The sequence below is a fragment of the Salvia miltiorrhiza genome, chromosome 4 (genome assembly GCF_028751815.1).
Source record: "Salvia miltiorrhiza cultivar Shanhuang (shh) chromosome 4, IMPLAD_Smil_shh, whole genome shotgun sequence".
Classification (NCBI taxonomy): Eukaryota; Viridiplantae; Streptophyta; class Magnoliopsida; order Lamiales; family Lamiaceae; genus Salvia; species Salvia miltiorrhiza.
Window position 1 is genome coordinate 47,671,104 of NC_080390.1, and position 13,529 is coordinate 47,684,632.

Here is a 13,529-nt window from a genome sequence, read left to right on the forward strand (position 1 = left end):
GTTGGACAAGACGATGACAATAATGCTATGCTATTGATATTGCTATATGAGAGAGAGAGAGAGAGACTGCAAAAGTAGATCTTGAGGGAGCAGGAGTATCATGATGACAGTATATGCATGCATGCTTCACTAACTGCTGACCAAAACTTAAAGAGACAAAGCATTTATTTCTCAACATTACGCAACCCATATGCATCTCCCCTCCCTTGCAACACTAGATATCATAATCATAATAAATTAAGTTATTCCGAGCTGCCAAATTCAAGAATATTTGGGAATAGCCATTTCTCTCTATACATACTTCTTAACAATTTTGGGCATTGGCCATTTATAGTCTAAACATAAATGACTAGTATTGTGTGTATTGGCCTTGCGGCAGGGCAGCGTGGTTAATGCCCAAAGACAAATGCCCTAGGTTTTAGTCCATCATGACGTGGTCTTGAATTTTTTTTTTATTTACTTATTAATTTTAAAAAAAAAGGATTACATAATTAAGTTTTTTTGTTCCTTTACTAATCTCATAATTCGTTATTTATAATTCTAAATTTCAAGGATATCATAAGAAATGGTAAGAACTGAGAACACATTGTGACAAAACATGAGCATTAGGGGGCGTTTATTTTAGATGATTAGTTTTGATAGATAAAAATAGTAAGGCTAATCCCTTATTTACTTTGATGGATTGTAATTTTGGGATATCACAAGGCCTTTGATTATTTCTATCATTCAAGTTAGTTTTGTCTTATTCTTATCCCATGGAGAGGGTGAGATTAGAGATATCCTACTCTTAAGTATAACAATACTCAATCCTATATATAATCAATCATGCAAAGTAAATATCCCCTAAGAGATTTTGATAATAGTCCGCAATCTCTTTCTTTCTTCCTTTATTATTATTATTACTATTATTATTTGAAAGTATATTAGCTCAACTATGTCTATGTGCAAGTAACAAGATATTCCCTCATGCAGTAACATCGAGGTATATTAGTCCTTCAATAACTTTTGCCACCATCAGATTATCTAACTTTGATGTACTCATTCTCTTCTTTTGAGTTAACCTTTAATATATATAGGAGTACTTTAATTGAAAATGTGAAGAAGCAAGAAACAAGGAAGGGGGAAAAATAAATTTATCCATACCAACTGTATGAATAGACCATAGGAGAATCTTACGCAAAACTATTTCATGATTCAAGATCCACAGTATAAACAAACATGCTTCGTTTGAAATTTCGGACAGAGGGGCAAACATAACAAACCCCAAAAAGATGTGACAATATCTTTTCAAAATTGAAGGTGTTAATAAGTCCAAAAAGCTGAAAGCATCTAAAATATGAACTTCTCACTAGATAATCATCAATCAAAAAGTTGAACAAGAATACATTTCGATCTACTTCAACATGTCATAATGAGAAACAGGTTAAAACAGTACCAATTTTTAAAATAGCTCCATGAGTGTCAAATTTACTGTGGCGGCATATTCATATGTTGAGGTGGGGGCATGGACATATGCTGCATGGAATGGGCTCCACCCACGAGATGCTGAGGTGGTGGCGGCGGTCGCCAGCCAGGTGGAGCAACCATTCCAGTTGGAGGCGGTGGAGGTCTCATAGGAGCTGGAGCCATTTGTGGAGGTGGAGGCGGCATGCTTCTGAACTGCTGCATCGGTGGAGGAATACCAGCATGACCAGGTTGCGGTGGCTGACCCTGCCATGATGGCACTTGCATCTGCATAGGTTGATACATGTTCTGTGGAGGTGGCGCACTGAGTGCTGGGATTGGAGCTGGAGGAACAGGGCCATTTGAGAAGGGCCTTGGTACGACCGGGGCACCGATACCACCGTTTTGCTGAGGGATAGTTGGAGGTCCACTCGCAAACATGGTGTGGGGCCTACTTCTTTGGGTAGTAGGATTACTTGCAGCAAGAACTCTTTCTGCAATTTGTAACGGAGGAAAAATGCTTCAGTAATGAACACAAATACTAAGATTATTAGGCCTCAAGGGCAAGACCTAGGAGCTTCAAAGTTTTAAGCAGCACTCACCTGCAGGGGTGCCGTGGCGCTCTCCTTTAGTATCTTTCTTGTACGCATAAGACACTGTTATCTGACGATTGCAGAGATACTGGCCATTCATCGTCTGTGGAATGAAGACTATTAGGATGTTCAAATATTTGAGTCATCTGAAGGCAAAAGACAAAGTACTATATAAATTATTATTAGATGGAGAATGACTTAATTCAGGCACAACATGTGCCTCATCCTCCTAGCCAAGAATCGTCATTTTCATAGCAACAATATCTCAAGGATGAGAGCACAAAAACATTGTTTTACCAGCATTATACACTAACAGCACATAAGAAAGGACACACCAAAGCATGATGTTGACCTGAAGGTTTGGGCTATTCATCTAGGATGCTATATAAATGATACTGTTTTTACCATTCTGAACTATTGATTAACATATCAAAACAGATTGTTCAACCCCTGACTTCAAGTCTCCTTATGGAAACGACTGCAGCAAAAAAAATTAAAATTTTCAGTTCCTAAAACTCAACATTTAATAAATGCATCTTCAATGACTTCCATTCAGTAGGCTGTACGGGTATACAATGACTTCCATTTTGCAGGGGTTTTGTCCATTCTGAAATGTTAAGAGTATCATATTTACTGCAAGTCTGTAATTCCTTTCGTTTTCCCCCTTTCCAAGCACCACCCCCCCTCCCCCAAATGTTCTCAGGCAGCACAAGGATAGGATTAGACAGAAAATTTTACCTCAATAGCGGCATCAGACGCCTCAAAAGAATCATAGCTAATAAAACCAAAACCGCGAGAATTTCCAGTTTCCGGATCTCTCATTATCTGCAAATGCCACCAAACTTAATATCCAGCGGAAAATGAAAGCGAAACTACACTCTCATAAGTGACAATTTGAAAAAGATTATCTCATTCATCATGAAGCAGTAAACATGGCAATAACAAAAGGCTAACGAAGGTTAGTGGGCAAGAACACACAGACATGAATTGTAACTACAGATGAACTAAAAATCAGTGAAGTATGCAACTTGAGGCAGTAGGAGTGTTATGAACATCGGTATTTATAAACATGAAAACAAAGAAGAAAAATTAATTACCACAAATGGTAATTAAAAAAAAAAAGGAAAGAAAAAAATCATTAACTGACGGTAACAAGAGCTATAGCTACAAAATTATTGGTATATACTTCAACAATAAAGAATTTTACACAAAGAAGCAGTGGACCAAGAAAAAAATCATTAACTGACGGTAACAAGAGCTATAGCTACAAAATTATTGGTATATACTTCAACAATAAAGAATTTTACATAAAGAAGCAGTGGACCAAGAAATCTAGAATGGTGGTAGCAAGGCAGATAAATCTCACCCTGGCACACTATTCGGAAAATCCCCCCCCCCCCAACAACCCAAGAGAGAGAGAGAGGGGGGGCAATTTGGAGGGAATGCATAAGGGTCATATCAATAGAAGTAACTGTCCTCATTTCGTAAACAAAAGCATGCACTCTAGCTCACGATCGGCCATTGTGATAGCAGTCCCAAAAGAACAGAGAACGGGCCAAATTTACCCCACGCCACTCTCATCTCACCCCAAGGAAAAGGAAAGGTATAGAAAGTAGAGAGAGAGTGCATCACATACAATACACAAAATGATAGAGTTATAAGAACCCCCAAAAAAAAAAAACAGAGAAAAATGGATATAATAAGTGAATAACTGACTAATACCCTTTGATTGTCTTATAGTGCAAAATCACATATGCTCAACACAAAAGCTCAAAGACATATTACCACACTCCCCATAATAGGAATGAGCACACAAAAACAACAAAAAAATGGATAAGTCCAAGAGAAGACAGAGGCCAAACCTTCGGATTAGCAACAATAACACCAAAAGCACTGAAAGTGTCGTAAAGAAGCTTTTCATCAACATCCTGCAAAAGTAGAAAGAATGGCATCATATAAGACCATTCAGCAGTTGATCAACCGAGCTCTCAAAGAAATTCACCACAGGTAAATATATGTCTACTACATTAGACCAGTTAAAATAAATACTTCCACATAGAACATAGATCAATTAGCGGAGAAAGTTAAAAAAAAAAAACTTACAGGATCAAGGTTACCAATAAAAAGGTTAGCTCCGACGTCGACACTTTTCTTATCTTGTGAAGCCTATAGCCCAAAAAACAGGATCATACAATCAAACCAGCACTTAATATATAATACCAATATGATATGTCATAACATAATAGAACAGTGGAGAAAATGCAATTGTCAGCCACATATGAACGAAAACATAGATGCATACAGAATACCTTATTTACTCGAATAGGTTTCCCAAACAATTTAATCATATTTAGAACTTTGATTGCCTGCAAAATGAATTGATAATCAAAACCTCAAAATTCAGATAAGGAAATGAACAAAATGTGGTATGATAACATTGGAATTAAAAAGATTACATAATCGGCATCTTCTTCGCTTCTAAACTCCACAAACCCGTAGCCTTGATGAGCGTTTGTAACTCTGTCCTTGGGCACATACACATTAACTGGAACAAGCAAACACCGAAAGATAAAGGAAAGAGTTTGTAATGAAGCAACAAAATCCACTAAGTTATTTAGATTTACAGAATAAGGTCTATCAATAAAGTAGAGATGTACCAACTGGACCCGCTTGCACAAACAGCTCCCATAATAACTCTTCACTTGCCTGTATGCCCGCAAAAGAGATAAGCCATTAGGATTCAGATACAAAGGACAATGGACATCATATTTCAGCAGGGTGTTGAAATTAGTATATAAGAGTTGGTTGGTGCACACTATATAAATGGCGGCTTTTGATTAAGCTCTCAGAATATACAAATACGATGAGTAATTGGACACAAATGCAGAACCAGAACAGCAGCTCAGATAGTGATATTAGAAATTCAGGCTATACAAAAAACGAAAACCAAGAATGGATAATATACTAGTGCAAATACAACAAGATAAATATTTGAAAAATTGAACAAGCAGCCTTACATGCAAAACATAAGATGTATGAGCAATGCAGAATGTATATAAACAACCTCGGATCTACAATGCAAAACCTAGGTCGTCTGTGTAAACCAGAACCACCCAAATCATTAGAACTTCAAGGCTATTACCAAGAAACCTTCGGAAAATTTTCCTTAAATCTGACATCGGAAACATTTTCCAATAGTACAGTATCAATAACTAAATACATCAAAACTCCATCACTTGAATAGATGTATGAACCAATGGTGCTTTATTTTTACTTCTTTGAGTTCCCAGATAACCATGGAACTCCTAAGCCAGCTTGGAAGTGATTGGTGCATAAACATAGCAAAATTAAAAACCAATAATTTCTTCTAAATTCGCAGGTTGTTTTGAAAAGAGTTAGATTCCCCGAAAATTTTGTGGCAGCCCGGAGAATAACGACAGTAACCAACAACAGATTTAAACCCTAGGCCAAATTGACAGTAGGAGTTATAAGAAAAAAGTACTTTGGATTCGAGATTGCCGACGTAGACGGTGGCATCTTGGTTGCGCTCGGCTGAGTGCTGGCCGAGAAGATTTGCACCGACGCCCGGCGCTATTCTGGTCGTCATTGCACTTCCCACTACACCCAAGTGAAGCTTCCGAGGGGTTTAGAGTTGGGACCTGAAAATTTCGTGGTCTGATTTTTTAATATTTCATACTCCAAAATACCTCCTACTTACATTTAAGTTTTCAACTAGCATTTGCATCCCGTTTTGAATTAAAGATTAAAAAAATGAAAAAAAAAATTACAATTATAAAATTTGATATTATGAAGAAAAAAAAAGTTAAAAAAATTAAAAATGTATTTATTTAAAAAAGATGAGAGAGGAGAGAAAAATTTATAAAACTTTAGTATTTAAATAAATTTAATTTTTACATTTTAAATCAAATATTTTCATAAAATATATCATATTAAAACTCTGATCTTTAATTTGATATGCATATTAAATATTTTATAATTAATCGAATTTCACAATTTCGGAAAGAAATGTAACAACAAATAAAAAGTTAAAGAAAATGAAAATAAAAAAATATATATATAATTTAAACATAAACTTTCAATTTTATTATAACTACAAAATTGCCACTCAATTTTGAAATTGATTTCAAATTGAAAACTCCATTTTTAATATAGTACTAGCATTTGCACTCGTGCAACGCACGAAAAATATTTTTATATTTTATTAGATATAAAATTGATTATCATTTGATTATTATATAAAAATTCTAAATATAATTAAAAATACTATAATTTAAGATAAATATATTTTAGTTTAATATAAAATAATAAAGAATAATTCATATTAATAAAAAATGTTATTGTGAAAAAAGAAAACAATAAAGTTAAAAGATAATTGAAAAAAATAGATTTATTCAAAAAAAAGAGGAGAGGGGAGAGATAATTTTCTTAAGTGTTAATCTTTAAATAAATATAATTTTTATATTTTAAATCCAATATTTACATAACATTTATCAAATTAAAGCTCTTGTCATGATCTTTAATTTGATATGCATATCAAATATTTTATAATTAGTCGAATTTCACAATTTTAAAAAATAAATAAAATAGAAAAATAAGAAGTTAAAGAAAAAAAAAAGATGTATAGATTATAAATAAACCTTCAATTTTATTTTAACTACAAAATTGCCACTCAATTTTAAAATTGATTTGAAATTGAAAGTCTCTTTTTAATATAGTATAAATAGATTTCCTTTAATTTTTTTTTTCCTTCTTTATTTCAATTAGGCCCAAATCCACCGACCGTTTCCGAACCAAAATTGGTATTCGGTTACCTAATAACAGAATCGCTCACAAAGATTGCTACTTTCAAATTTGGGTCTCCAAGACACTATTTATCCACTGCACCAAAACTCTATCTTGTTCAATATAATTTTATTTTAACTAAATTTCAGTTTTAAAAATATATATATATATATAATAATAATAAATATAAATATAAATATAATTAATATATATATATGTATATTAAATTATAAATTTGATAAAAATCAGTTATTCGGTAAACACGAATCGGTTATTGGATTAATCGATACAAGAAATTTTTGAAAATTTAATAATCAATTCCGGATCAATAATTGAAAAAATCGATTATCTGGTAACCAAATTCGAATGATTCAGTTCGGTTATTAGGTAATCTAATACTCGATATCTATTTAGACAATCCTATATTTGTGTCGGGGGAGTTGGTTGTTCAAAAGCATCCTGTCATTTTTCATCAGATTTGGTCCAAATCATACAATGAAATCTTAGAGTCTTCTATTTATTACTATAATTTAAAAGAATATTTAAGAAACATTCATCAAACATACTTTTAATTTCACACATAATAATAAACAAAAGATTTTTTTAATTTTTCTTTTTTGGACGTCCACAAAAGAACTTTCTACCTATTTTTGGACTATATCCCACCACTTACTTTTTACTTTTCCACCACTCTCAATCTATACTATATTAAAAAGAGAGTTTCCAATTTGAAATCAATTTCAAAATCGAATGACAATTTTGTAGTTATAATAAAATTGAAGGTGTAGGTTTAAATTATATTTTTCTTTTTATTTAACTTCTTATTTGTTGTTTTATTTATTTTCAAAATTGTGAAATTCGATTAATTATAAAATACTCCATCCGTCCACTAATTGTTGGCCTACTTTCCTTTTTGGTCCGTCCACCAATTTATGTCCTACCCATTTATGGTAAGTCTTTATAATTTTTTAATTGATGGGTCCCAATAAACAATACACTTTTTCTCCACTCAACTAATAAACAATACATTTTGTGGGTCTCTTTCTCCACTTACTACATTTTTTCTTAAAATCTGTGTTCTGCCTCCTAGGCCAACAATTAGTGGACGGAGGAAGTATTTAATATGCATATCAAATTAAAGATCATGAAAAGAGCTTTAATTTGATATATTTTATATAGATATTTGATTTAAAATGTACAAATTAAATTTGTTCAAATATTATAATTTTATAGATTTCTCTCTCCTCTCTCATATTTTTGAAAAAAAATGTGTTTTTATTTCTTTTTTATTTTTTAATAATCAATTCAATTTAATTAAAATTAATTTTTATTATATTTATGAGTATGATAATTGAATTAGAATTAAATTTTATATATAAAAATAAAAAATATTTTCCCGTGCAATGCAAATGCTAGTATTAATTAAAACATTTTTTCATCACTCCCAATACATTCAACAACTTTTTTTTAACTCTCAATACATTCAGTAACTTTTTTTAAAAAAATTGTGTCACTATCTCTTAGGAAGTTATTTCGTGGATGAGGAAAGTAGATTATTTGAGAAACAATAAAACTATAAATCATTTAGTACTAAAAACTTGAAAACGAAAGCAAGCCCAACCCCAACACATTAGTTATGAGAAATTTGAGGGGCTTAATTTCTTTGTGTGCGTGTATCGACCAAGCGAAAAGAGTTTAATGTCTAAGTCCAAAGATTTTGAGGTCGAGGTCCAACCTTTTAATTTTTTTTATTTAATGTATTGTAAATTTATAAAATAAAAAAAAAAGAAAAAAAAAAAGAAAAAGAAAATCGAGGAGCTTCGGGTAAGAAGTTAGAATTACGAGGGGTTAGTTGTTAAATTAAAAAGCTTGAGAGGTCGAAGCGAATTAATGAACAATGGTAAAAACCCAAGTATAACCTGCCGCCGCCGCACGCCTCCGTTCCGCCAACCTTATTCCGTTTTATTACGCGGCCACCGTACTCAAGGTCAAGCTGAGAAAGAGAGAGAGTGTGTCCGGCGAAGGTGGGAATCCGCAGCGTCTGCCCATTTGATCAAACTGGTAAGCTGAAATTTTTCCCTTTCGTTTTTCATCTTCTCGATTGCTTTCTGAGCTACGCATATTCACCTGCGCACTAGTGTCAGCAAACATATTTGCTATACGAGTAAAAGTATTGCGCTTTTATTCGGAGTTATTGTTCTATCATGTTGTGTTTTGTGAAACTCTGGATTGTAAAGAATTAACCGGGGAAAGAACAATCAGGGTGCAAAACTGCATAAGCTTAAGACCCATTCTTTATATGTTTCTAAAGTTCGAATTTTTAGGGCTGTAATTTAAATAGCGAGTAGATAGAAGGAACCTGGGCGAATTGTAGACAACTTAAGAGCATGAATTTTTGGAGCTTGAAGCACTTGTTCTCTCAACTCATTGTCCATGTTTCGCCTTGCAATCATTGCTATAGGTCTCTGGCATAATCTCGTGGAGGATGTATCTGAGTGCATATTTGTGACTACATTGGGGAAATTTTATTTGTTGAAAAAGCCAGTTGGGTTATCCAAATGTTGCTTCTTCAGCTTATTTTCTTTTTCAACGATTTTATTTTTTTATTTTTTTATTATTGGTTTGAGTTGGGGGACTGGGGATTGAGATTCGTACATGGGTCTCTCACCCTTGCAGAGGGGACGAATAACACTAAGCTACAAAGGCTTGAGGTTGTAAACAAATACTACTTCATATTATAGAGCTCATAACTATAGGATTGTATTTCTCTTCTGAAGTTTGATGAGTTGTTGGTCACTGAAAATCAAATTGCTTGTAATGTTTATCTGTCTGTATCTTGTGCTAGATATGATTGGATTGCTGAGATAAGAGAGCAGAAAAGAGCAAGAATGGTATTATCAAACAAGAAGCTGAAGGAGAAGCTACGATCTGCTAAAGCTGTAATAGTCACAGTCTCGGGAGCTCAGAATAACTTCACCGACAAAACTAATGAGAAATCCCAGGCCTTTGCTTCTAAAGCATCGGATTCCTTGAGGGCTATCCAGAATCTAGAGGCACAAATGTCCAGATCTAAAAGAGAAAAACCTAAAAGAGTAAAACAAAAGCGAAAGGCGTTGACTGAGAATAAAGACATTATTAAAAATGGAGAAATAAGCGGTGATGTGGAAGTAAAGCTACAAAATGGGCTGAACTCAGATACTATGCAGGAGAAGAAGAAGATGAAGAAAAGGAAGAATGATGAAAGTGAGGCATCAGAGAACGTGAAAAAGAAAAGGAAGAAGAAGAGAGATGAAAGTGAGACATTAGAGAATGTGAAGAAGAAGGGAGATGAAAGTGAGGCATCAGAGAATGTGAAGAAGAAGAAAAGCAACAAGAAAAAGAAAAGGCCACGACAGTGGTGGATGATAAAGAAGAGAAACAATGACAATAAAAAAACCGAGGAGGCAGAAAATGGGGCTGTCAACGAAGGAAACCAGAATGAGAGTAGATCTACTGCAGAACAACTTGTGGCAAATGCTGATGTGAGTATTGCTAGTAGGTATGACATTCCTGACCTTTATTCTACTGGAGGGTTTATATTCTCGTGGACTTTGCTCGTAATATAGACATTGTTTGATATGTTTTATTGACTAATTGGACAATTTATGTGAATGCTGAACAGTAATAGTTTAATTTTCTTATTTGAGGCTTGTATCTAGGTGATTTCTTTCCACATTGCTATTTTGTTTAATGAGTTGAGTTTGTGATATGCGGCTCTCTTTTTGTGGCTTATTTGCTTAGGACTATGTTAATATGATAAGCGTTAACTCATACTTTCTTAACTTTGATTATTAAATGGAACTGATCATAAGATCTCATAACTCACTTGACAAAAGAGCTAGACTAACAACCCTTCTTGTGTTGTCTTATGCATCAACCTAGACATAGTTATCCTTCCTCTTTGCGTTCTCCGAGCTGTTGTTTGCTTGTTCAATTGACAGCTAGTAATATGATCCTTGTGAAAATTTAGCATGATAAATGCAAAGGCCTCTTTGCTTCATCACTTTCTCTGGGCAGCTGTAGATTGTAATTTTGTGTGGAGGTTTTGCAACAAGTTTGTTTTACATTTTCAAATTATTCAATTTCTCATAATTTTTGTATAGCTCTGAACAATTTCACTAATCACATCTTGCTTTGTTCTGCAGGAAAAATATAGAGACTTCTCAAAAAGTGTATGTTGGAGGCATTCCATACTACTCCAATGAGGATGATATTAGAAGTTACTTTGAAGGTTGTGGAACCATTACTTGCATTGATTGTATGACATTTCCAGACACTGGGAAGTTCAGAGGAATAGCAATTATCACTTTCAAGGTAGATTCTTTGACTGGCTAGAGCATGAATCTTTATGATTCTGTCGAGCATTCCATGGTTTTAGTGTTATCACATAGGATGTATAATCAATCGAATAAGCTATAATGCACGCAATACAACAGATATGACAGAGAACATGAGAGCTATTAGATTAGTTTATCTTATTTATGTTGATGCGTTCAGCTAGCTGTTCGAATCTCACTTTCTGAAATTAAGGGGAAGTAGATATATCTTATAATATGACTAAAAGTTCTTTTTCTTATCTTAAAAAGGGGGAAATATTAGTTATGGCCCATCATGCTCTTTCAGTAATGTCCCAACTTCAACATTTTCACAATGGCGGTGTATGCTGCAGTCTGTTATGGAAATACATGGTTAGATACATAATTTGATATTTTCCATGTGGATCCAAAACAACTGCGTGCCACGTGAGATTTGAGGATCTGCAAATATCATATTGGGACATAATTGCGAATGTTGAACGATTGGATATCAATTTGTAATTTGTTCTATGTTAGGACATTATTGAAAAATTCACTCAAAGGTTAGGTGATAAACTTTCCACTCTAAGTAGTGTTAAGAAGAAAAATAATTACATCATATTCAACTCAAAGAAAATCCCTTAAATATGGTGGGTATAAATCTAGCTAACTGTCAAATATAATGTCGGTTTTGCTTAAAATATGGTATGGGGGATAATAATTGCAGTAATGTCTTTCTGATATTGTTCTGAGCAAATCTCGAAGCGTTTGATCATTGCATTTTCGCCTTGAGAGGCAAGTATAATAATCACATGTACCTTCCTTTGCTGATAATTTGAGCCCTCTTGTGTAGCTATGACCATAATTTTTTGGTATCGAATCACCACATCAAGTTAATGAAGAGGCATGATCGCTTTCCTAAAGTTAATTTGTTCTCTTTTTCTTGTAGACTGAAGCGGCAGCTAAAAGGGCATTGGCACTTGATGGTTCCGACATGTAAGCTTCTTCTATTGTAACACTTCAAGTTTCTGTTCACTTTGTCTTGATCTGAATTTCTTCTATTTTCCAGGGGTGGTTTTTTCCTTAAGATCCAGCCTTTCAAGCCAGCTAGAGAAAATAAGTTACCCAATTTTGCACCATCAGTTGCGGAGGGCTACAATAGGATATATGTTGGTAATTTGTCGTGGGATATAACTGAGGATGATTTGAAGAATACTCTTGCTGGCTGCACAATCAAATCTATTCGGTTTGGTGAAGACAAAGAGACGGGGGAGTTCAAGGGATATGCCCATGTGGATTTCGCTGATAGCCAATCTCTGAAAACAGCTTTGAAATTGGATCAAACAGTAGTCTGTGGGAGGCCTATTAGAATAAGCTGTGCTGTGCTCAAGAAAGCTACTGCTTCTGAGTCGAAACCAATGCTAAAAGATAATCAAGTCGACCCTGGCAAGGAGGTAACTGCTGCCACTTTGAAGGCGCCACCAAAAGAGTATCAAGTCAAGGTGGTAGCTGCTGAAGACTATCAAGCCGGCAGTTATAATGTTAGTGTAGCAGTCGAAAATCAAGTTACTAGCAGCGTGACAAATGCTGTTAGTTCAAAGATACGGAGGCGTACATGTTATGAATGTGGAGAACGAGGCCATCTTTCATCATCTTGCCCGAAGAAACAAGCTGCTGATCCTACAAATCCAGGTACAACATAGTCGAATACAACATCTTTGTATGTTTTCTTTTTTAGGAGAGAAAAAAGTGAGGATGCTTCTATATTTATACATTTGAATATTGAGAATGAAATGACAATGAGAGGGAAGCTAGTGCTTCTTTCATTTTTGCTCCCATTTAGCTGCAAAATGAATCCCGTTTTTCCGATTTTACTTCCGAATCTTGTTATGTTTAAATTTAGATCAAAATCTAAAAATTTTCATTTGGGTGCGGATCCGATTTAGTTCTATCTGGGTCTAAAAATAATTAAACTAAATCCAGGTCCATAAGATACCTAGACTCTCGGGTTCAAATTCGAATTTATATTTTTCTCTCTTCTAAAATAAATCCTAATTAAATAAAATTCATAAGAGCATCGGCAGTGGGGATGACCTGATAGCTGACCTGATCTTTTTAGTTTTAATTTTTGTATTTTTCATTTAAATTTAAATAACACATTTTACTTCAAATTTAAATTGCATTAATTTTAAAATTCTAAAGATTACATAAAAAATTACATAAATCTTAAAAATTTAAAGACATATCCTAAAATAACTATTCCGGCTCTAGAGGTCCGAAACGTCCTCAAACGTGCTCCATCAAATCATGTTGGAGTATAGCATGTATTTGCCTATCTCGGAGAATTGCATCTCTT

General features: G+C 34.0%; 2 protein-coding genes and 1 long non-coding RNA gene across 3 annotated transcripts; 1 reads left to right on the top strand and 2 right to left on the bottom strand.

The window, feature by feature from the left end:
- Positions 1–1,320: 1,320 nt before the first annotated feature.
- On the bottom strand, positions 1,321–5,770 carry LOC131023906 (uncharacterized). Its single transcript, XM_057953553.1, has 9 exons — positions 5,539–5,770; positions 4,694–4,742; positions 4,493–4,581; positions 4,346–4,402; positions 4,140–4,202; positions 3,899–3,964; positions 2,775–2,861; positions 2,046–2,139; positions 1,321–1,937 (listed from the first exon to the last, which is right to left on the bottom strand). The coding sequence occupies exons 1-9, from the start codon at positions 5,641–5,643 to the stop codon at positions 1,468–1,470; spliced, it is 1,080 nt and encodes a 359-aa protein (XP_057809536.1). The 5' UTR covers positions 5,644–5,770; the 3' UTR covers positions 1,321–1,467.
- A 2,772-nt stretch (positions 5,771–8,542) lies between these two features.
- On the bottom strand, positions 8,543–9,666 carry LOC131023910 (uncharacterized). Its single transcript, XR_009101560.1, has 2 exons — positions 9,199–9,666; positions 8,543–8,966 (listed from the first exon to the last, which is right to left on the bottom strand). It is a non-coding gene; the product is annotated as an uncharacterized LOC131023910 (long non-coding RNA).
- LOC131023908 (phragmoplastin interacting protein 1) lies at positions 8,636–13,011 on the top strand. The gene is made up of 5 exons (XM_057953554.1): positions 8,636–8,900; positions 9,685–10,377; positions 11,024–11,192; positions 12,123–12,169; positions 12,243–13,011. Exons 2-5 carry the CDS (start codon positions 9,728–9,730, stop codon positions 12,874–12,876), a joined length of 1,500 nt encoding a protein of 499 aa, XP_057809537.1. The 5' UTR covers positions 8,636–8,900; positions 9,685–9,727; the 3' UTR covers positions 12,877–13,011.
- Positions 13,012–13,529: the final 518 nt, after the last annotated feature.

Coding starts and splice junctions, on each gene's coding strand:
- LOC131023906 (XM_057953553.1), bottom strand. CDS start 5,643: ATGACGACCAGAATAGCGCCGGGCGTCGGTGCAAATCTTCTCGGCCAG. Junction 2,140..2,774: donor CGTCTGATGCCGCTATTGAG/GTAAAATTTTCT, acceptor TTCATTCCACAG/ACGATGAATGGCCAGTATCT. Junction 1,938..2,045: donor GCGCCACGGCACCCCTGCAG/GTGAGTGCTGCT, acceptor TACAAATTGCAG/AAAGAGTTCTTGCTGCAAGT.
- LOC131023908 (XM_057953554.1), top strand. CDS start 9,728: ATGGTATTATCAAACAAGAAGCTGAAGGAGAAGCTACGATCTGCTAAA. Junction 10,378..11,023: donor GATGTGAGTATTGCTAGTAG/GTATGACATTCC, acceptor TTTGTTCTGCAG/GAAAAATATAGAGACTTCTC. Junction 12,170..12,242: donor GCACTTGATGGTTCCGACAT/GTAAGCTTCTTC, acceptor TCTATTTTCCAG/GGGTGGTTTTTTCCTTAAGA.